The following is a 23,213-nucleotide window of genomic DNA, read 5'->3' as shown; positions in this document are numbered from 1 at the left end:
GAGGCATGCTAAAGCTGAAGAATGGACAGACCCTAGTGCCACTCAAGAGAATCCTAAAAAGCCATTATAAAGAGGAAAATGCTTCCGAACTATACCAACAATTGATCAATATTAGAAATGAGCGAAGTATTCAAAAATTCGATTCGGCTGATTCGGCAAATTTCAGGAAGAAATTCGATTCGATGAGAATTAATTCGCTACGAAGTTAACTTATAAAAAGGGTTTCTAGGCTTCAGAGAGCCTTTAAATTAGTGCAGAACACTGTACCTTTAATTTAAATGCCCTTGGAGATGAGGAAGGAGAAGGAGAAGGAGAAGGATGAGAAGAAGGAGAAGGAGAAGGATGAGAAGAAGGAGAAGGAGAAGGATGAGAAGAAGGAGAAGGATGAGGAGAAGGAGAAGGATGAGAAGAAGGAGAAGGAGAAGGATGAGAAGATGGAGAAGGAGAAGGATGAGAAGAAGGATGAGAAGAAGGAGAAGGATGAGAAGAAGGAGAAGGATGAGAAGAAGGAGAAGGAGAAGGATGAGAAGAAGGAGAAGGATGAGAAGAAGGAGAAGGATGAGAAGAAGGATGAGAAGAAGGATGAGAAGAAGGAGAAGGATGAGAAGAAGGATGAGAAGAAGGAGAAGGATGAGAAGAAGGATGAGAAGAAGGAGAAGGATGAGAAGAAGGAGAAGGATGAGAAGAAGGATGAGAAGAAGGAGAAGAAGGATGAGAAGAAGGAGAAGGATGAGAAGAAGGATGAGAAGAAGGAGAAGGATGAGAAGAAGGAGAAGGATGAGAAAAAGGATGAGAAGAAGGAGAAGGATGAGAAGAAGGATGAGAAGAAGGAGAAGGATGAGAAGAAGGATGAGAAGAAGGAGAAAGATGAGAAGAAGGAGAAGGAGAAGGATGAGAAGAAGGAGAAGGATGAGAAGAAGGAGAAGGATGAGAAGAAGGAGAAGGATGAGAAGAAGGATGAGAAGAAGGATGAGAAGGAGAAGGATGAGAAGAAGGAGAAGGATGAGAAGAAGGATGAGAAGAAGGAGAAGGATGAGAAGAAGGAGAAGGAGAAGGATGAGAAGAAGGAGAAGGATGAGAAGAAGGAGAAGGAGAAGGATGAGAAGAAGGAGAAGGAGAAGGATGAGAAGAAGGAGAAGGATGAGAAGAAGGAGAAGGATGAGAAGAAGGAGAAGGATGAGAAGAAGGATGAGAAGAAGGAGAAGGATGAGAAGAAGGATGAGAAGAAGGAGAAGGATGAGAAGAAGGATGAGAAGAAGGAGAAGGATGAGAAGAAGGAGAAGGATGAGAAGAAGGATGAGAAGAAGGAGAAGGATGAGAAGAAGGATGAGAAGAAGGAGAAGGATGAGAAGAAGGAGAAGGATGAGAAGAAGGAAAAGGATGAGAAGAAGGATGAGAAGAAGGAGAAGGATGAGAAGAAGGATGAGAAGAAGGAGAAGAAGGATGAGAAGAAGGAGAAGGATGAGAAGAAGGAGAAGGAGAAGGATGAGAAGAAGGAGAAGAAGGAGAAGGATGAGAAGAAGGATGAGAAGAAGGAGAAGGATGAGAAGAAGGACAGTTCTGTGACAGTTTCTGTCTATTTCTGACAGTTCTGTGACATTCACTCCATACAGCGGTTAAAACAGCTGTATGGAGGGAATGTCCCAGAACTGTCAGAAATAGACTATTTCTGACAGTTCTGTGACATTCACTCCATACAGCGGTTGAAACATTGTATCTCTTTGTTTCCATAAATGGATCCATTTATGGAAACAAATAGATACAATGTTTCAACCGCTGTATGGAGTGAATGTCCCAGAACTGTCAGAAATAGGCTATTTCTGACAGTTCTGGGACATTCACTCCATACAGCGGTTTCAACCGCTGTATGGAGGGAATGTCCCAGAACTGTCAGAAATAGCCTATTTCTGACAGTTCTGGGACATTCACTCCATACAGCGGTTGAAACATTGTATCTATTTGTTTCCATAAATGGATCCATTTATGGAAACAAATAGATACAATGTTTCAACCGCTGTATGGAGTCAATGTCCCAGAACTGTCAGAAATAGGCTATTTCTGACAGTTCTGGGACATTCACTCCATACAGCAGTTGAAACATTGTATCTATTTGTTTCCATAAATGGATCCATTTATGGAAACAAATAGATACAATGTTTCAACCGCTGTATGGAGTGAGTGTCCCAGAACTGTCAGAAATAGTCTATTTCTGACAGTTCTGGGACATTCACTCCATACAGCGGTTGAAACCGCTGTATGGAGTGAATGTCACAGAACTGTCAGAAATAGCCTATTTCTGACAGTTCTGTGACATTCACTCCATACAGCGGTTGAAACATTGTATCTATTTTTTTCCATAAATGACATTCTGCAGATACACTTAGAGGAGCTCTGCAGATACACTTTTTGCCGGCTTGGAATTAATCTTATTTTCATCCTACTTCTTCTTCTTCTTCTTCATCCTCATCCTCATCCTCAGAAGAAGAGGATGAGGATGAAGAAGAAGAAGAAGTAGGATGAAAATAAGAATAATTCCAAGCCGGCAAAAAGTGTATCTGCAGAGCTCCTCTAAGTGTATCTGCAGAATGTCATTTATGGAAAAAAATAGATACAATGTTTCAACCGCTGTATGGAGTGAATGTCACAGAACTGTCAGAAATAGGCTATTTCTGACAGTTCTGTGACATTCACTCCATACAGCGGTTTCAACCGCTGTATGTAGTGAATGTCCCAGAACTGTCAGAAATAGGCTATTTCTGACAGTTCTGGGACACTCACTCCATACAGCGGTTGAAACATTGTATCTATTTGTTTCCATAAATGGATCCATTTATGGAAACAAATAGATACAATGTTTCAACCGCTGTATGGAGTGAGTGTCCCAGAACTGTCAGAAATAGCCTATTTCTGACAGTTCTGGGACATTTACTCCATACAGCGGTTGAAACCGCTGTATGGAGTGAATGTCACAGAACTGTCAGAAATAGCCTATTTCTGACAGTTCTGTGACATTCACTCCATACAGCGGTTGAAACATTGTATCTATTTGTTTCCATAAATGACATTCTGCAGATACACTTAGAGGAGCTCTGCAGATACACTTTTTGCCAGCTTGGAATTATTCTTATTTTCATCCTACTTCTTCTTCTTCTTCTTCTTCATCCTCATCCTCATCCTCTTCTTCTTCTGAGGATGAGGATGAGGATGAAGAAGAAGAAGAAGAAGTAGGATGAAAATAAGATTAATTCCAAGCCGGCAAAAAGTGTATCTGCAGAGCTCCTCTAAGTGTATCTGCAGAATAGAGGAGCTCTGCAGATACACTTTTTGCCGGCTTGGAATTATTCTTATTTTCATCCTACTTCTTCTTCTTCTTCTTCTTCATCCTCATCCTCTTCTTCTTCTTCTGAGGATGAGGATGAAGAAGAAGAAGAAGAAGAAGTAGGATGAAAATAAGATTAATTCCAAGCCGGCAAAAAGTGTATCTGCAGAGCTCCTCTAAGTGTATCTGCAGAATAGAGGAGCTCTGCAGATACACTTTTTGCCGGCTTGGAATTATTCTTATTTTCATCCTACTTCTTCTTCATCCTCATCCTCAGAAGAAGAGGATGAGGATGAGGATGAAGAGGAAGAAGAAGAAGAAGTAGGATGAAAATAAGATTAATTCCAAGCCGGCAAAAAGTGTATCTGCAGAGCTTCTCTATTCTGCAGATACACTTAGAGGAGCTCTGCAGATACACTTTTTGCCGGCTTGGAATTATTCTTATTTTCATCCTACTTCTTCTTCTTCTTCTTCTTCATCCTCATCCTCTTCTTCTTCTTCTGAGGATGAGGATGAAGAAGAAGAAGAAGAAGAAGTAGGATGAAAATAAGAATTCCAAACCGGCAAAAAGTGTATCTGCAGAGTTCCTCTATTTCTGACAGTTCTCTGACAGCTCCTTCACATGTACAGCGGTTGAAACATCTGTATCCTAAATGGAAACTAATAGATTTAATGTTTCAACCGCTGTACATGTGAAGGAACTGTCAGAGAAATGTCAGAAATAGCGGAGCTCTCTGCAGGGACACTTTTGCCGGCTGATCGGGAAAAATCCGATTCGCGCACCCGAAGTAGGCAAATATTCGGATTCGCCGCGAATCGAATTTTTCCTGAAATTCGTATCGAATTCCGGTTCGCCTGGTTCGATTCGCTCATCTCTAATCAATATATCACAGAATAGTAAAGAGACTCCCCAGAACTTCCTATTTAGGGCCATTGCATTGAAGGACCATTTGCTGTTCATTTCACAAGGGGAAGGTTCAGATGAACACTTCGGCACTGAATTTATACAAAAGAAATTCTTAAGGTCAGTGGGCACCGGACTGAGAAGTGACCATATCAAGTTCCAACTAAAACAACACTTGGACGATCCTACAGTCTCAGATGATTTGCTCATAGAGAAGATGAATGAGGCTACAAATATGGAGATGGAAAGGGAGCAGAAACAAAAGAAATCTGAGCACAGTAACCTGACGAAGGGAAGAGAGTGCCAGGCCAACATCCTCCATTGTTCTCAGGTACCAGGCACCCTCCCTTTGCTTCCATCACAAACAAGTAGTCTGGCAATCCAACAGCCTTCAAAGAGTAACTCTGACCTTGAAAAGATTGTAATACAGTTGCAACAAGAAATATTCGATATGAAAACACGTCTCCAAGGTTCGAGAACTCGACAAGAGCATGGCTTTGGAGGACCTAGAACAACTGTTGGACGAAGGACAGGGACTTGTCAATATTGTGAAAAGACTGATCAGAGAACTGCATGTGACCATTGCTTTAACTGTGGTCGAGCTGGACATAGGGCGAGACAATGCAGAGCGGCCAAACAAAATCAGTTAAACGGGAGAAGGTTGCTGTTAAGGGACCGACAGTAACCTGTGCCAGAACCAAACCTGCGTCCCAAAGTGCAAATGTCAGTAGTAAAGAAACCAGTCCCCAACCTACCATCAGAGCCCTGGCTGGAAAGTTAAACGCAGACTACTGGAGGAAAACGCCAACCTGCCCTGCTCAAAGACTATCCCCGACAGCTGAAAAATTGCCAACCAGTGTGAATAGCATCACTTTGAAAAAGCACAACAAGCTACTGGGTCTTATTGGAAAGAGATGCCTTGTGAACTGTGAAATAGACAAAACACCTGTCCAGGCCTTGTGGGATACTGGCTCTCAGGTTAGCATTATCAATGAGGGCTGGAGACAGCGAGTACTGCCACACACTGTGCTCCGATCGTTTGAAGAACTGTTGGGACCAGGGGTACTCCAAGGTAAAGCAGCCAATGAGACAGAGATTCCGTTCTCAGGTTGGATTGAGGTAACCTTTCAGCTTACATCGAGCAATAATACTACCAAACAGTTATTAGTACCACTAGTAGTCTCTGAGGATGAGAAAGTAGCTGATAAGCCAATTATTGGCTATAATATAATTGAAGAAACATTCAAAGAGACAGTTGCTGATGGGAAGAAAGTTATCCCAGGTTTTGTGGACATATTAAGAACAGCTTTGGAACTGCCAACCCCCAAAGCAGAAGTCCTTGTAAGCTTACTACAAGCCAACTGTAAGGAAACCAGTGGTGCTATTGTAAAGACTGGTACTAAGAACCAAAGAATCCCTGCAAATACTGTAACATACATCCGGTGTAGTGCTCACACCAAACCGTCCTTGCAGGCTCAGACAGTTTTGTTTACACCGAGTGAGGCTTATCACCTGCCGGATGGACTGCATATTGGTGAGACACTAGTCTCATTTCAAAGAGGACAATTCTCCAAACTGACCATTCCAGTTTGGAATACAACTAAACGGGACATTGTGTTACCAGGTCAAACAAAGATTGGAGGTGTAGAGCCCATAAAAACAACATATCCGGCTCAAGTACAATTGAAACAATCAGCAAATGTGTTTACTAATTCGGTGACCTCTGAACCACAGACACTCAAGGTAGGACCAAAAGGGAAAATTGGAAATCCAAATGAGACTTATCCGCGGGTGGGGGATGACAATCAGGAGTGCTGGGACCCGCCAGTGCCTTTGAAACACCTCCCTCCTGAAGATCAACAAATCGTCAAAGAAATGCTAAGGGAAGAATGCAACGCTTTTGCCGAAGATGACTCTGATGTAGGATGTATTCCTTCTTTACAGTTACAGATTCGTCTCAAAGACAGTACACCGGTCACGAGAACTTACATGTCTGTGCCAAAACCACTGCACCAAGAAGTTAAGGAATATCTGCAGGATCTGATAAATCGAGGATGGATTGCAGAATCAAAATCATCATACTCATCACCCATTGTGTGCGTAAGAAAGAAAGATGGCAGTTTAAGACTGTGTTGCGATTATAGAGAGTTGAACCAGAAGTCCATTCCTGACCGTCATCCAATTCCTAGAATCCAAGACATGCTGGACAGTCTAGGAGGAAGTTCATGGTTTTCTGTGCTAGACCAGGGGAAAGCATACCATCAAGGATTTATGGAAGAAGCCAGTCGACCATTGACAGCATTCATTACACCTTGGGGTTTGTATGAATGGATCCGAATACCCTTTGGTCTGAGCTCTGCACCAGCCGAATTCCAACGCAGTATGGAGACATGTTTAATAGGACTGAGAGATGAGATTTGCCTGCCATACTTAGATGACAACCTTGTCCATAGTAAATCATTCCAGGAGCATGTGGAGCATGTCCGGTCAGTACTTCAACGTTACCAACAACGCGAAATCAAGTTAACAGCCAGGAAGTGTGAACTTTTTCAAAATAAAGTCAGATTCCTGGGCAAGATTGTGTCAAAAGAAGGCCACTCTATGGACCCGGCTGACACGGCACCTGTTCTTGCCTTAAGAAACAACCAACCAAAGACTGTCGGAGAACTCAGGAAACTATTAGGATTTATTTCCTACTATCGCCCTTATGTTCAAAACTTCTCCAGAATTGCCAAACCTCTCTATGAACTATTGTCAGCAGGTTTGACACCTACCACAACCTCAACACCAGATAACCAGACAAAGAAGAGGAGGAAACCAATCCCAAAGTCAAAAGGTCAACTTCCATCCTATCAGTCTATAGCCTGGACTGACCATCATCAGGTAGTACTGAACCAGCTCATTGAAGTGTTAACTCATCCTCCAGTTATGGGTTACCCCGATTATTCCAAACCCTTTGTTCATCACTGTGATGCCTCACAAGAAGGACTAGGAGCCGTATTATACCAAGAGCAAGAGGAGAAACTAAAGGTGATTGCTTATGGTTCTAGAACTCTCACACCTGCTGAGAAAAACTACCACATGCATTCAGGGAAGCTCGAGTTTCTAGCAATGAAGTGGGCAATATGTGATAGATTCCGAGATTACCTATATTACTGTCCATCATTTGTTGTATATACTGATAACAATCCACTAACCTATGTCCTCACTACAGCAAAATTGAATGCTACAGGACATCGATTGGTTGCAGAACTAGCTGACTTCAACTTCACTATTAAATATCGTCCTGGGAGAAGGAATGCTGATGCAGATGTATTTTCTCGTATGCCATTGAGTCCTGAACAATACATGCAACAATGTTCACAAGCAGTAGACCCCAAAGTCATCACGTGCATAACCCAAGCAATTCAAGCACATCAAAAAGAAAGGATACCTTGGCTATGTCCAATGACGATTGCCAATACAACCGATGCAACACCAAAGAAGGTAACTCAAATACCAAAAGATACAATAAGAACCGCAAAGAAGGAAGACTCTGTGATTGGAAAAGTATGGAAGTACAAAAGCCAAAACAAGTTTCCATTCAAACAGGAACGACAAGGTGAACCTGTTGATCTTTTCATACTTATGAAACAATGGACCAAACTCTACCTCGACGACAATAAAATTTTGAGACGGAAAACATCATCTGGTTCTCAACTAGTGTTGCCCAAGTTGTACCATCACTTAGTATGGAAGGAGTTACATGAAGAGATGGGACACTTAGGAGTAGAAAGGACTGTAAATTTAATCAGAGAAAGATTCTTTTGGCCACATATGCAAAGGGACACTGAGCATTATATCACACGTCAATGTACTTGTCTGAAAGACAAACGGCCAAATAAGCTTGTTCGAGCCCCGTTGAACAATATTGTGACAACTTATCCTTTTGAGATGGTCTCCATTGACTTTCTTCATCTTGAGAAATGTAAAGGTGGATATGAGTATATCTTAGTGGTAATAGATCATTTTACAAGATTTGCTCAGGCATATGCAACCAAGAACAAGTCCGCAAAAACTGTTGCTGACAAAATATTCAATGATTTTGTCTTAAAATTTGGATTTCCTACCAGAATTCACCATGATATGGGTAGAGAGTTTGAAAATCACTTGTTTTTGACATTAGGGAAGCACTGCCACATCCAAAATTCTCACACAACTCCATATCACCCAGAAGGTAATGGGCAAGTTGAAAGATTTAATCGTACCCTGCTATCCATGCTTCGTACCCTGTCACCAGATTCCAAAAAGGACTGGAAAAATTCACTAGCAAAGGTAGTCCATGCATATAATTGTACTCGAAGTGAAGCTACAGGACAATCTCCATTCTTTCTACTGTTTGGAAGGTCTCCAAGACTACCCATTGATAGTATGTTTGACACTCCAGTAACTGAAAAATACAAGAACTACTCTGAATATGTGAACATATGGACAGATAGAATGTCTGAGGCCTATAAGGTTGCTTCAAAAATAGCTACTCAAGCTGCACAGAGAGGAAAAGAACATTATGACAAGAAAATTCATGGAGCTGAAATTCTACCAGGTAGCAAAGTTCTAGTCAGAAATCTTACCGAAAGAGGAGGTCCAGGAAAATTGAGATCATTTTGGGAAGATACCATACATGTTGTTCTTAAAAAGAAGTGTGCAGACAGTCCAGTGTATGAAATCAAACCAGAAACTGGAAAAGGCCGAACAAGGATTTTACATCGCAACTTACTATTGCCATGTGATTATCTACCTAGTGACCAAGGTCAACAGATACCCAAAAGAACCAATGCAAGAAAGCAAGTGAAGGATCGAAATACAACTCAACAACCTACACAGATATCTGAGGGAGAATCAGAAAATGAATCAGATCACGAACAAAGAAACTGGAGATCTTTCATACCAGTCACCCAGCATGACCACTCAGAGAAAAGTACAGAGCTAAATCCAGAAGCTATTGAGTTCTACCCACGTCAGCTGGAAGTAAGTGAGTATGATGTAGAAGGAGTCAGAGAGACTGAGCCTATAGATCAAATTGAACAAACTGAGTATGCATTTGGAGGTATAGAAGAAGAATGCCCAGCAACAGAGAACACAGAACAACTTGTTGAAAGTGATGTAGAGGAGAATGAGGACCTTTCAGATTCACTTCCTCAATGTAGAATACAACCCTACAGGAACAGGAGACAACCAAAGATTTTGACATATGACACTTTAGGTCAACCCAGTAGTGTTACCAGAGTTTCATCTATACAGGTTATAGACAGTATTCCTACATTACCTGTTGACTCTAGCTGGTATTTCAGTTCAGAATGTTTTGCTGAAGACTATAGAAGTTGGTAGAAGTGATTATGTTTATTGATCCATTGTTTACTATTTGGGACACTATACCAAAGTTAATTACCAAAACCAGAATAATTATATGTTACTTTTCTGTTGGTTCAAGTAAGGAAAAATGTAATTGCATTTGTACTGCAGATATTGTAAGTCAGGCAGAAACAGTTTTAGGTGAGGGAACTAGATGTTACAAAGAGACAGAGTCGGCCGATAAAAGTACAGAACAGTTGATGGCAACGTTATGCTGTATTGTTGATGTACAATGGGTATTCCGCCATTATGATAAAAAGGTATAAAAGTAATAAGATGTTCCCTAGTTTCTCGTCACCTTTGTCTAAACTTAGTAACCTATACAGATATGTATAGAAAGGGGTTTTACTAAATAGTTGGTTACACGCAACTATATCTTGCCAGGTACTATACCGCTGTGGGCCTGGTGGGAAGCTGTGATGTAATAGGGAGTAGATGTCACAGGGAGGATGTTTCCTCAAGTAACTTGGTTACTACTTACCATTGGCTTCCTATGGTTACTACTAGACAAGTAAAAGAATGTTTTCTTAAAAAAATTCTGCGTATGTCAGGGACGACATAACAAATTTGTGGGGGAGAGTGTAAGAGGTGTAGAAAATAGGCAGCCCCATAAAATTTAAATCCAAAGCCTAATACCTAATATAACAGTAATATATCTTTGTCAATAGAAGATAGTAGTGATTGCATTTTTATTGTACCATCACAAGAGGGCAGAACTACTTCCTGTGATAATAGGAAGACACAGAAGTAGGAACAAAAAGTCTAACACTTTGTTTCCTACAGGACAGTGATTACAGTGAACATATCAAGTCACATGTAATTAAGGGTTTTCTGTGTTTGTTACAGGTAAGCAGGAGGCTGTTTAACATGATAAATAGGACAAAATGACTTAACATGCCCTGGTGGTTAGTAAATGTCGCTGTTACTATTATGCAATCAGATTACTTGTAGCATAAATGTGAATATATATTGCAGCTATGTGATTTGGCGCTAAGATACAGGGAATGTGATTTCTCTATTGTAATACGCTATTGTTATGCAGAATAGGTCATTAGCATATCTGCAGAGGTCTAGATATTCAGTATTGCAATTAAAGATGTTTATTCAAGTATATGAAAATACTTCTTAATGTATATGGAAATATTTAGTAATGTATAGAGGACAGTGATTACAGTGAACATAACCAGTCACATGTAATTAAGGGTTTTCTGTGTTTGTTACAGCCATTCCTAATAAAACACTTCTGGTTTCACCCGACCCATCCTTCGCACAGTTGAATTATTTACCGTATGTGCAACATAAACCATCAGTAGATTTTTGGTGAAATGCAAGAAAATGACGGGGGACACTATGTTTATCTTTCCCTTCTTCTATCAGACGACGATGTTTGTCAAATCTGGCGCAAAGTGGTCTGATAGTGAGTCCTACATACAGAAGGCCACAGGGACAAGTTAAACAATGGGTTTTTTGTCTAAAGTATCAAACAAGTGAGGATCTTGTAATAAAACTGCCCAGTGTCTATTAATAATGCTTTCCATTTTGCAAAAGTGTTTTTGGAATTTGGTGACAAATCTGTACGGATTCTGAGATCCCTTCTTGTTAGATGTGGAGAGTTTTCCTTCACGGTAAAAGGAACAAGCTTCATCAACCAATGTGTGGGGATAACTCTTGTCTCTAAATTTATTTAAAAGAATATCACTTTGGGAATGATAGTCTAAATCTGATGTGCAGTTCTGTCTAGGACAACAAAATTGTCCTTTCGGGATGTTTTGAATCCATCTTGGATGGTGACAGCTAGTAAAATGGAGGTATGAGTTCCCTGAAACAGGTTTAAAATGATTTCTGGTATGTATAATATTGTTGTCATGATATAATTCTAATGTCAGGCACCTGTCACAGCCGTTCCACACTGGTTTATACAAACATGCCTGTTTTACTCAATACACATGTGAGTGTTCCTACATTTTATGCTACATTAAAGTGGTTCTGCTGCACTTAGAGGCGCTTCTTTTCTCCTTATATTATTATTATTATACAGGATTTATATAGCTATTACACAGAGTTCTGCTACAGTACTACATGAAGCTTGTCCTTAGTGTCTTATGGACCTTCCTAATCTAAGTTATTTAGATTATTACCATTAATTATTGGACTTGATTCTAGTGTTTTGCGCTGATTTCCATTTCTTTTTACTTTTACTGGGAATATATTGCTTGAATCTCAGCGAATTTTATACAGTTTGTCATAGCCTGGCTAATCTCGGGGAGGGCACTGGGAATTATCACTGAAATGCAGGGAGCGCATTACCATGTCATAGCGTGACCTAGACATTACAGATGAAAAGATGGGAATGTGATGGATGGGGTGTGTGGACCAATATGAATGTAATTCATATTTTTTTGTAAGCCCCATGTTAATCGTAAGGCCCAAAAACAATTTAAGCTCCTCTACTGTTAGCCATCTCCACTCGAATGGACGGGCATAGCATGAATTGGGGTTATCTGTGATATATTGTTGGGCAAATAGGTTAGTCTGATCTAAAATTGATTGAAGGAGATTATCAGGGAAAAATAAATTTAAAAAAAATCAATTGGGGAAAAAATTTCTGTGTTCGCCTGGTTGTGCGGTGAATGGGTGGATTGTAGCTGATCCTGAGCTGGAAGGCAGCCACAGAGGGTTTGACAGAGTGTCTGGGAGGTATGTTTGGGCCCTGACTCTTGGGGTCTGGCGTGATATTCCAGTGCTGGTACTGGGCCTATCATGCTCTCATCCATCATGCTGAGCATTTGGAAAGCCTCCTCATTAGAGTAATATTTTTTTGACATCTTGGCAGTATGTCAGGCAACTGTGATGGGTACACTGTGATGGATATGGTAAAATGCCTATTTGGTTTGTTTTTTTTATATATTTTATACATATCTGCTTTTATACCTTTATATTTGTATATTTCTAAATGTTTTGTATGTATATATATCTATGTTGTGTGTATATCTTTTGCCTGTTGGTCTTTGTAGTCCTCCTTAACTCAAAAATAACTGCTCAGCAACTCCTCCCATCGAGGGAACTTGAGAACAAAGGAAATATTTCTTTTTAGCACTAAGACCTAGGAGAGGATCATGCCTATATTCTGAAGGACGATTGTTTTCATGTGGAAATGACCAATCAAAGACTAATATATAGCTCAATAATGCTAATGCAGCGCTCACATGACTCTTGCATCATTTTGCATATATAAGCTCACTTTCTCATTATAATAAACTAGAAGTTTTCACAGACCGAATATGTGTCAGTGTGAGTTTCTCTAAGAGCGCGCACTATAGAGCTAGCAAGATTAATTAGGACAGCAACAGATAATCACTGGACACTTAGTCTGAACTAAATCAGCTGGCGCCCGGAACGTGGGGCTTTGGGTCGTGAACCGGCGGACAGCCGACCCGAGAGGGCAAGAGGAATCAATCAGCACAGGGGAGGCAGAGCCTGATCAACTCTGAAGAGCGCGGTAAGACATATTTTGCTATCTTACCAGTGCTTATCCTGTCCTTGTTGATTCATTCCTGTGTCTAGTGCGGCTGCTAAACGGTCACTAAAGGCAGGTAACATTGCTTGCCCGGAGTCTATTTGAACACTACCTGCATGTGATTATCTGCTACCTGGTTTTATGTTTTGTGCTTGTTTTTATGTGTCAGTCTTGAGGTGGACGAGGAGTTGAACTACTGAGGGTTGGCACATAATTTCTCTTGGGTGTGGTAACAAACAAGAGGAGGTGTCATTTACGCGTCACTGAAGTGTGACAGCGGGGTGCTGCAGTCTTGTGGGTTGCAAAGGGTAACACAGTGATCTGTACTCATAGCCCACCAAGATAGACTGATATGTCATGTCCTGAATGTGTGTCTGGTTTAATGTTTGGCATCCATAATGGAGGGTGGGGGTTGTTGAAGGTTACAGACATAGGGTACAGTCAGGTATTGTTAGGACATCGTCCTCTGTTTTCTGATTTGCCTGAAGTGTTAGTTTTCCGCCTTAATGTCCATTACCCAGTAAAGGGGGGAATGGGAAATCAATGTAGCAGATAGAAAAAGAGGCGAGAGAGGGGGGGCACAGTAGAGAAAGGTGCCCCTGCCAACCACTACAGCTGGAAGATTGTGAAGACCAGAGACGGGGGGAGGAGATGGGTCAGCAGCTGATAAGACCAGAGAAAGGAATATTAGCAAGTGAACTGATTGCACAGACGGAGGGGGAGCAGTATGTGAAGAAATTAGTTAAGTTAGCAAAAGTGTGTGGGATTAACCTCCCTGGCAGTTTTCCCGAATGTAGCTCGGGGTAAAATTTCTATACCACAAGCGGTAACCCCGAGCTACACTCGGGCTTACCATGCGGCGCTGCTCTGGGGGTCCCTGCAGCACTTACCTTGTCCTTCGTTCCCACGATGTGTCCCCTGCAGCGTCCCCGGCCATCTCCTCCGGCCGATGTGTTCCGGTCCCCATGACGTCGGGACGTACGGGCGCCGCCAGCGGCGGGAAATTTAAAAAATTTAAAAAATGTCATTTTTTTTTTTCAATTTTAAATAGTAAAACATTGCTGTTTCATCTCATTTCACATACATATTGTCCCTAGTGTTTTGTCCTGTGCCCTGCCTGCATTTTGTCTGTTCTTTCTGCCTGGAAACTTAGAAAAGTCCATGGCGTCCAAAAAGCGTCCCTTTACGTCAAAAGCGGTTTTAGACCGGCTAGAGAACAGCGATAGTAAATCAGAACCACTTACAGAATTGAGTGATAATGATTTGTGGGGAAATTTTCCTAAAAATTACAGCCTACAATAAAAAACTATTTCCATGCGAAAAAATGGTACCGCTTTCAGCACAAAAAATCGGAAGGAATCATACCGCCAAGGAGGTTAAAAGATAAGGACATTCAGCTACAGCCGGAAGAATGGCGGAAACTAATTGAAGAAAAGAAAGGTATCTTAGTTGACAATAATCTGCTGAAGACAGCAGAAGCCTAGTATAATGTAGCCAAGGCTATCCACAAAGATCAGTGGACAGAACAGGTATTGCAACAGGAAGGGAAAACTGTTTATGCATACCACCAACGTTTTAATATTGCAAAGGACCACCCACCACCCTATCATGGCATTTGGTCTGCAGACACTGAGCTCTGCCCTTCGTCTACTGCCCTTTCCCCTGCCCTTCCTGTCCAGCCCAGTGCACTTCCTGACGGTGGCCATCTTGCTGCACCTGCGTTGCCACTTCCTGCCCAGCCCAGTGAACTTCCTGATAGCAGCCATCTTGCTGCACCTGTATTGTCACTTCCTGCCCAGCCCAGTACACTTCCTGGAGGCGGCCATTTTGGTACACCGAATCAGACATCCGGAAGGCCTATGTCTCGAGTGAGCCGCCTCTACCCAGTCTTACAAGCCGATGGTACATTCTACGTACCGCCGGATGTGCTGCATGTCCCCACCATGCCAGTCCTTGAAACTGACACGACCACTGGTCCCGCGAGAGGCAATTTTGTCCCCAATAGACCAAAAGGGAGCAAACATTTGCATTCAGGGTCAACCTGGTCAGATATATCTTCTTTGGATGAGGAGGCCGCAGGTCCAAAACTTCCTACATTATCCGCATACGCTTCTTCAGATGCCCCTTTTAGGTCACAGGCGACAGGAAGGACTCCTCAGACAGGAAGACTCCACACCCCAGCAGATGCACCGGTGCTGTATGTTATTTTTACTCCGTCCCAGTCCTCTTCCCTGGTGACCACATTGCCAGACCCTGAAAAGCAGCCCATGCCCTTTTATCGCAGGATGGCTCAGATCCAAAAGACATACTTGGCAATTTGGAGAGATCTAGTCAGTCTGTGTGAGATAAAGGCAGGAGACTCATACTGGCCAATAATGGCACGAAGCCTTAATGACACCTGGGTTGTCAATGACAAAGCCTTCTCCTCTGGAGTGGAATTTTGTACGCAACTGCATGACTGGGCGAAAGAAAGACTGGCCGATCAAGCCACCACCCTTCAAGATATTACCCAAGATAAGGCAGACTCAGTAGAAAAATTCTATACCAGATTGTCCCAGGTCTTCTCAGACCTGGGATTCAGCACATACAACAAAGCCCATAATCAGATGCTGATCTGTCAGCCTTTGTTGCGTGGCTGAGGGAACCAATATGGAAGGGTCTCATTATGGCTAGGCCTGAGTATCGTATGGTGCACTTAGACACTCTGCTGTTGGTGGCAAAAGGCCTTGAATCATCACAAGCTACCAAGAAGTCCACCCCCATTATGGTGGCAGACCCCTGGACACACACCTGGCCAATGGCCTCGAAAGAAAATAAGCCCATTTGCTTCAATTGTGGCCACCCCGGGCACTACAAGAGGAACTGCAGAGCCCTTCCCAAACGTTGACAGCCACAGTGGAACCAGGACACACAAAACCAGCAACAGTCACAACAGCAGCGTCAAGCCCCTGGGCCCAGCGCGGATAGCCTGGATCTTCTGCGCTAGGAAGTGGGCAAGCCTGTGTCATCCCCTATCTTGGCAGTGTCTTCAGTGGGTTCAGGGGGCCCACTAGCAAAAGTGACCTTACCTATTGTAGGGCACTCAACAATATTTTTAATTGACACAGGTGCAGCCAGGAGTGTGATCAGATCAGAAGACCTGCCAGACCAGTCATATCTTTCTGACATAGACATATCCTGTGTGGGGGTAGATGGAACCCCACGGTCTAATCCTCTTACCCAACCTTTACAGGTCGGTCCATTCCCAGACTTGCTGGCCCGGTTCGTCGTGTCTTTGACGTGTCCCCTGAATCTCCTAGTAGCTGATGTGCTATCTAGGCTCCAGGCCTCTATCACATTCACTCCTGATGGCAAGGTGGTCATCTCATCACTACTAGAAGAAGAGGACACGTCTGCACTGTGCTCCATTCCCCTTCTGATTTTTTTTGATTTAAATTTTTATTTATTTTCCATATATATTGCACATTTCATTCTTGTTCTCATACAAACAAATTTGCATACCTTTAATAACATTTCTATCAATCTTTATTCCCAATTACCACCCCCAAACTATCTAATTACCCCCCACCCAAAAAAAAAAAAAAAAAAAAAAAAAAAAAACCTCCCATTCCCCTTCTGATGGCACTGCAAGAGACCCCTAGCACCACCATCCCAGCAGATGTGCTGAGCAGAATCCCAAGTTGTCTGTGGTCCGCAGGACCCGAAGATATTGGACATTTGAAGGTACCCCCAGTCATGGTGGAGCTGAAGCCTGGAGCTCATCTACCCAGGAAACCACAGTATCCACTGAAACCAGCGCAATCTGAGGCCATTTCAAAGCAGGTCAAGTCCCTTGTGGCAAATGGTGCACTCCTACCTTGTACCTCTCCATGCAACACACCTTTGTTCCCGGTGAAAAAGAAGACACCGAGAGGGGAACCAGAGAAGTACAGGATGGTCACGAGCAGTGAATGAAGCCACCGTTATCATCCCAAATCCCCACACTCTACTCACAGGGGTACGTCCAACAGCAAAGCACTTCACTGTGGTGGACCTGGCAAATGCATTCTTCAGCGTTCCCTTGCATCCTTCCTGCAGATACCTCTTCGCTTTTATCCATGGAGGGGCAGCAATACACCTGGGCAGTTATGCCGCAAGGGGTGCAAAATTCTCCGAGCCAGTTCGCCAAAGCCATGACCATCATATTGGACACGTGGCAAAAGGAACATCCGGCAGTGTTCCTTCTCCAATATGTGGACGACCTTCTTCTCTCTGCTGATGACCTGCCCACTGCTTAAGAAGCCTCGGAGAGCTTACCATGCTACTTTACACACCAAGGCTGTAAAGCCTCCAAACCGAAGTTGCAATGGTGCTCTACGACAGTTGTGTTCTTGGGCCACTGCCTCTCACATGGAATAAGGCATCTTATGGAGGAGAGAGTTAAATCCATCCAGAACCTGCCACTGCCTCTGGGCCAGAAGCCACTCCATGCTTTTCTTGGCCTCATATCCTACTGCAGGTCATGGATTCCTGATGCTTCTTGGTTTATGCAACCACTCTACGATGCTCTCAAGTCTGAGCCCTTCCATCTGTCCGAAGAGGCTGCCTCCAACGTCTTGGCTCTAAAACGCTTACTTTCTTCAGCCCCAGCCCTAGGCCTACCAGACTATGAGAAACTTTTCAAACTGTTCGTGTCTGAATGCCAAGGCCATGCTATGGGAGTATTGGCCCAGTCCCATGGCAACCACCTACGACCCGTAGGCTACTACCCGGCTTGGACCCAGTGGCTAGTGGAGCACCCTCATGTCTGCGTGCAGTTTTCGCTGCTCAAGCTCTGCTGGATAAGACCTCTGATATCGTTCTCGGACATTAACTTGTCCTCCTGGCGCCGCATGATATTGCTGCCATTTTAAACCAAGTCCAACCTAAACATTTGTCTACAGCGAGGCATCTCAGACTACAGTGTTCCCTCCAACTTCCTGATAACATCACTTTCCTACATTACCAAACCCTGAACCCGGCCACTCTCCTCCCAATTGCTGAGGGGGGTAATGAAGGTAATGAAGAAAACGGAGAAGATAATGGAGCCACTGAGCCTCATAACTGTCTTGAAGTGATGAAAATGGAAACTTTCCACCTCCCCACAGTGAATGAAACACCTCTGCAGGACCCAGACTTCACACTCTTTGTTGATAGTTCCAGATATGCAGATGATGGAGGCAAATATCATATAGGATTTGCGGTCACCACTGCAGACACAGTTCTACAGGCAAGAGCCCTATCACCAGTAATATCTGCACAAGGAGCAGAACTTCAAGCACTCACAACAGCATGCCAGATGGCAAAAGGAAAAAGGGCCAATATCTACACAGACTCCAGATACGTCTTTGGGGTGGCCCATGATTTCAGACCCATATGGAAGGCAAGAGGATTTATGACTGTGGCAGGTACGTCCATAAGACATGGAGCAGCCATTGGAAGATTGATGGAAGCACTTCTCCTACCCACTCAAGTGGCTATTCTGAAGGTAAAAGCTCATGGGAAATTAAACTCTCCAGAAGCCAAAGGCAGTAATCTGGCAGATTTGGCGGCAAAATGAGCAGCCATGGGACCACCAGAAATGGAAGGAGAGGTGACCGGAGAGTGGGAACCATTATTCACCCTACAGACCTTACCTGTGGATAGAAGCTACCTCAAGAAACTCCAAGAAGCAGCAAGTCCAGAAGAAAAAGAAAGCTGGAAATGTAAAGGAGCTGCTCTAAAAGACGGTCTGTTTGAGTGCAACAAGAGGCTTTGTTTACCCAGGAACATGTTCCCAGCTGTAGTCCAGTGGGCACACAGAGCAGCCCATCTGTCATAGAACATCATGAACAAGTACTATATAGCGCCTGGGATCACCACATTGACGAACAATTTTTGCAGAACATGTGCCATCTGTGCAAAATGCAATCCGGGATGCACAGAGAAGACACCACAGAAACATTTGGCCAAACCCCTATACCCTTTTCAAAGGATACAAATTGACCATAGCCAGATGTCAAAGAGTTGGCGGTTCGAGTATGCCCTAGTGGTGGTGGACATGTTTTTCAGTTGGCCAGAGGCCTTTGCTGTAACTAACATGACTGCTAAAACAACTGCGAAGAAGCTCCTCACTGAGGCTGTATACAACTATGGACTTCCAGAGGTGATAGAGAGAGACCAGGGCCCCGCTTCAGTAACCAAAGATATATGGGCTGCATTAGGAGTCACTCTGGCGTTCCATACCCCCTATCACCCCCAAAGTAGTGGAAAAGTAGAAAGAATGAAAGCCAGAATGCTAAAAATGGCCCAAGAGACTGGCATGAGTTGGCCAGACAGTCTGCCTATTGCCCTATTCAGTGTCAGATACACACCAAAGGAGAACACTCCCTATCCCCTTATGAGATTTTGTTTGGCTCAGCCCCCAGACTTGGTTGTTATTTTCCACAACAGTTGCAATTACAATCTGATGTGTTAACTGATTATGTGACTGCATTATCACGTGAATTAACCCGTATCCATGCCCAAGTGTTTTCTTCCATTCCAGATCCTGAGTCAGATACAGGAACTCAAAGCTTATTACTCGGAGATTGGGTATTAATAAAGAAATTTGTGAGGAAGCATTCCCTTGAGCCAAGATATGATGGTCCATTCCCAGTTCTGCAGACCACAGCCACTTCTGTCAAGGTGGCCGGGAAGAACACTTGGATACACGCCTCCCACTGCAAGAAAGTCCCAACCCCTGAGGAAAAGGCGTCATCTACACCATGAAAACTATGTTGTATATCCTCTTTCTAATGAGTCTGACAGAGGCTCAACAGGTGGCTATCACTGAAATAGGCGACACCACTATATTTTGGTACAACTCATCCAACACTCATGTTGCCACCTTCACCTTTGATTTTTGTAGTGTACTTCCCGCTTGGTGCCAAGGCCACTCAGATCCTAACTGGGCACAGCGGGTATGTGACATAGGTGGTGACCAGATATACATATGTGTGACGGATGATTATTGGGGACAGGATTGTGACTATTTGGGATTGGTAGGATGGAATACGGGAACAGCCTGGGGGTACAGACCACAGAGTGCCCTAAACAAGAAAGATAGAAAGGGGAAGTCCCTCATTGACTATATGACGTTTTTGAGGTCAGGGTGTAATAAAAAGGGGAAAAGGCTCACCATAAATATAGAGAATCCCAGCCCCGGTGATGCAGGTATTTATTGGTTAGGCATGACCAGCTTTTCTGGAACTGGTTCTCTGAAAAAACTTCAATTAAAAGACATGTGTCGCTCATCAGAACCAGTGGTCAATCCCCTCAGACCCTCCATTCGTACCATAGGTGACATGGTGGCAATAGCAAACCCCACCTTTGAGGACACTATGGCTGCAGAAACTGGTTTCTCTGATACCAACCTGTGGCTTGAGTGAATGAGGTTCAGTGCCAGCCAACATAACAAAAGTAATCGTTATGTCTGTGGTAGTGCTAGGCCACATTTAGGTACGGTCCCTCTCTCAATCCCATGAGATAATGAGGAATGCTTCCTCAGCCTGTTCACCAACACATCCACCAACCACTCCACATGTGAGAAATGGAAGAAGGAGTATCCGATGGTTACTAAAATCTCAAAGCCTGGAGAGGGTATTACTATCTATCCAGGGAAATACATCTGTTATTCTAATTACAAAGGCAAAGGGAGATTCCTGGGTAATTTTACAGAAGGTTATTGTTCCACCTACAGCAGTATTCCGGGGGTTAAGGTGCAGAATCAGACCCAGTCTCTCGGTGATGTATATTGGATCTGTGGGGACCAAAAGATTAGAACCAGATTGGAAAGGACTTGGACTGGTGAGTGCGCTCTTGCAAAGGCCATTATGCCTCTCCACATCCTAGTAAAAAATACCCATGACCCAATACCTGGCCATAGGAGGAAGCGAAAAGCCCCTTCTGGTAGTTTTGACCCACATGTGTATATAGATGCCACTGGAGTCCCAAGGGGGGTGCCTAATGAATTTAAAGCCAGAGACCAAGTAAAAGCAGGTTTTGAATCCCTGACTCCCATGATAACTGTTAATAAAAATGTAGATTGGATAAATTACATATACTACAACTAGAGATGAGCGAAGTATTCAAACATTCGTTTCGACTGATTCGGCGAATTCGTGAAAAAATTTTGATTCGAGTCGAATATATTCGCTGTGAATTTAACTTATAAAAGGGTGTTTCTAGGCTTCAGAGAGCCTTTATATTAGTGCAGAACACTGTACCTTTAATTTAAATGCCCTTGGAGTCTGCTGGGGAAGAGAAATAATACTGTCAGTCAGTATGACATGCAGATGAGTGCCGTCGATCTTAGAATCACCGCACACTTCACTCATTTGGGCAGTCACGGGGCCAAAACCAGAGTGTGGAGCCACAGTGTGGCGGTGGAGGCAGCAGCAATGGGAGGCCATACAGCACCCTATGACAAAATGGAACCCACCAGCAGTGTGAGGAGACCTGAAAGTGGCACATGGCATGACACACTGTGGACCTGGCAGCAGCATGAGGAGGCGGTACAGTGGCCCATGGCAGATTAAGGCCTGGCAGCAGCAATGGGAGGCCCGTAATCTGCCAGCACCCTATGAGAAAATGGAACCCTGGGCTGGGGCAGGCAGAACCGCCGTATCTTTATCACGGTTTTCCCAGGCCACCGAATGGCGACGTTGCATATGCTGACGCAACGCTGTAGTCCCAACATGGGCCCCCTGGCCACGCTTGACTTTCTGGCCACATAGTCGACATACGGCTACGTTTACTTCCTCGGGCGGCTTGACGAAAAATTGCCACACCGCTGAGTAGGAAACTTTGCCCCCGCTACTCCTCACTGGCTGACTGCTACTTCCTCTGTGCACACCGGCACCACTACTGGCCGTGGTGGTAGGCTGCAGTGGAGCTGGTGCTCTACTCCGTGGCCGTTTGCCTCCACTGACACTGCTGCGACCCTGCTGCCTCCTGGCAGCAGCAATGGGAGGCCGTACAGGGACCCATGACACACTCTGGACCTGGCAGCAGCATGAGGAGGCGGTACAGGGGCCCATGGCAGATTAGGGGCCTGGCAGCAGCAATGGGAGGCCCGTAATCTGCCAGCACCCTATGACAAAATGGAACACACCAGCAGTGTGAGGAGACCTGAAAGTGGCACATGGCATGACACACTGTGGACCTGGCAGCAGCATGAGGAGGCGGTACAGGGGCCCATGGCAGATTAGGGGCCTGGCAACAGCTATGGGAGGCCCGTAATCTGCCAGCATCCTATGACAAAATGGAACCCAGCAGGAGTGTGAGGAGACCTGAAAGTGGCACATGGCAGAGTGTGGCGATGGAGACAGCAGCAATGGGAGGCCGTACAGGGACCCATGAGACACTGTGGACCTGGCAGCAGCATGAGGAGGCGGTACAGGGGCCCATGGCAGATTAGGGGCCTGGCAGCAGCAATGGGAGACGCCCGTAATCTGCCAGCAACCTATGACAAAATGGAACCCAGCAGGAGTGTGAGGAGACCTGAAAGTGGCACATGGCATGACACACTGTGGACCTGGCAGCAGCATGAGGAGGCGGTACAGGGGCCCAAGGCAGATTAGGGGCCTGGCAGCAGCTATGGGAGGCCCGTAATCTGCCAGCATCCTATGACAAAATGGAACCCAGCAGGAATGTGAGGAGACCTGAAAGTGGCACATGGCAGAGTGTGGCGATGGAGACAGCAGCAATGGGAGGCCGTACAGGGACCCATGAGACACTGTGGACCTGGCAGCAGCATGAGGAGGTGGTACAGGGGCCCATGGCAGATTAGGGGCCTGGCAGCAGCAATGGGAGACGCCCGTAATCTGCCAGCAACCTATGACAAAATGGAACCCAGAAGCAGTGTGAGGAGACCTGAAAGTGGCACATGGCAGAGTGTGGCGATGGAGACAGCAGCAATGGGAGGCCGTACAGGGACCCATGAGACACTGTGGACCTGGCAGCAGCATGAGGAGGCGGTACGGGGGCCCATGGCAGATTAGGGGCCTGGCAGCAGCTATGGGAGGCCCGTAATCTGCCAGCAT

General features: G+C 44.3%; 1 protein-coding gene across 1 annotated transcript; it reads left to right on the top strand.

The window, feature by feature from the left end:
- Nucleotides 1-15,796: 15,796 nt before the first annotated feature.
- On the top strand, nt 15,797-17,085 carry LOC149436178 (uncharacterized). Its single transcript, XM_089661926.1, has 3 exons — nt 15,797-16,013; nt 16,239-16,521; nt 16,773-17,085. The coding sequence occupies exons 1-3, from the start codon at nt 15,797-15,799 to the stop codon at nt 17,083-17,085; spliced, it is 813 nt and encodes a 270-aa protein (XP_089518052.1).
- The last annotated feature ends 6,128 nt before the right edge of the window (nt 17,086-23,213 follow it).

The sequence above is a fragment of the Staurois parvus genome, unplaced genomic scaffold (assembly GCF_062004578.1).
Source record: "Staurois parvus isolate SC_StPar_1 unplaced genomic scaffold, SC_StPar_1.0 ptg001408l, whole genome shotgun sequence".
Classification (NCBI taxonomy): domain Eukaryota; kingdom Metazoa; phylum Chordata; class Amphibia; order Anura; family Ranidae; genus Staurois; species Staurois parvus.
The sequence above is the reverse complement of the archived record's forward strand: the minus strand, read 5'-3'. Positions and strand labels throughout refer to the sequence as shown.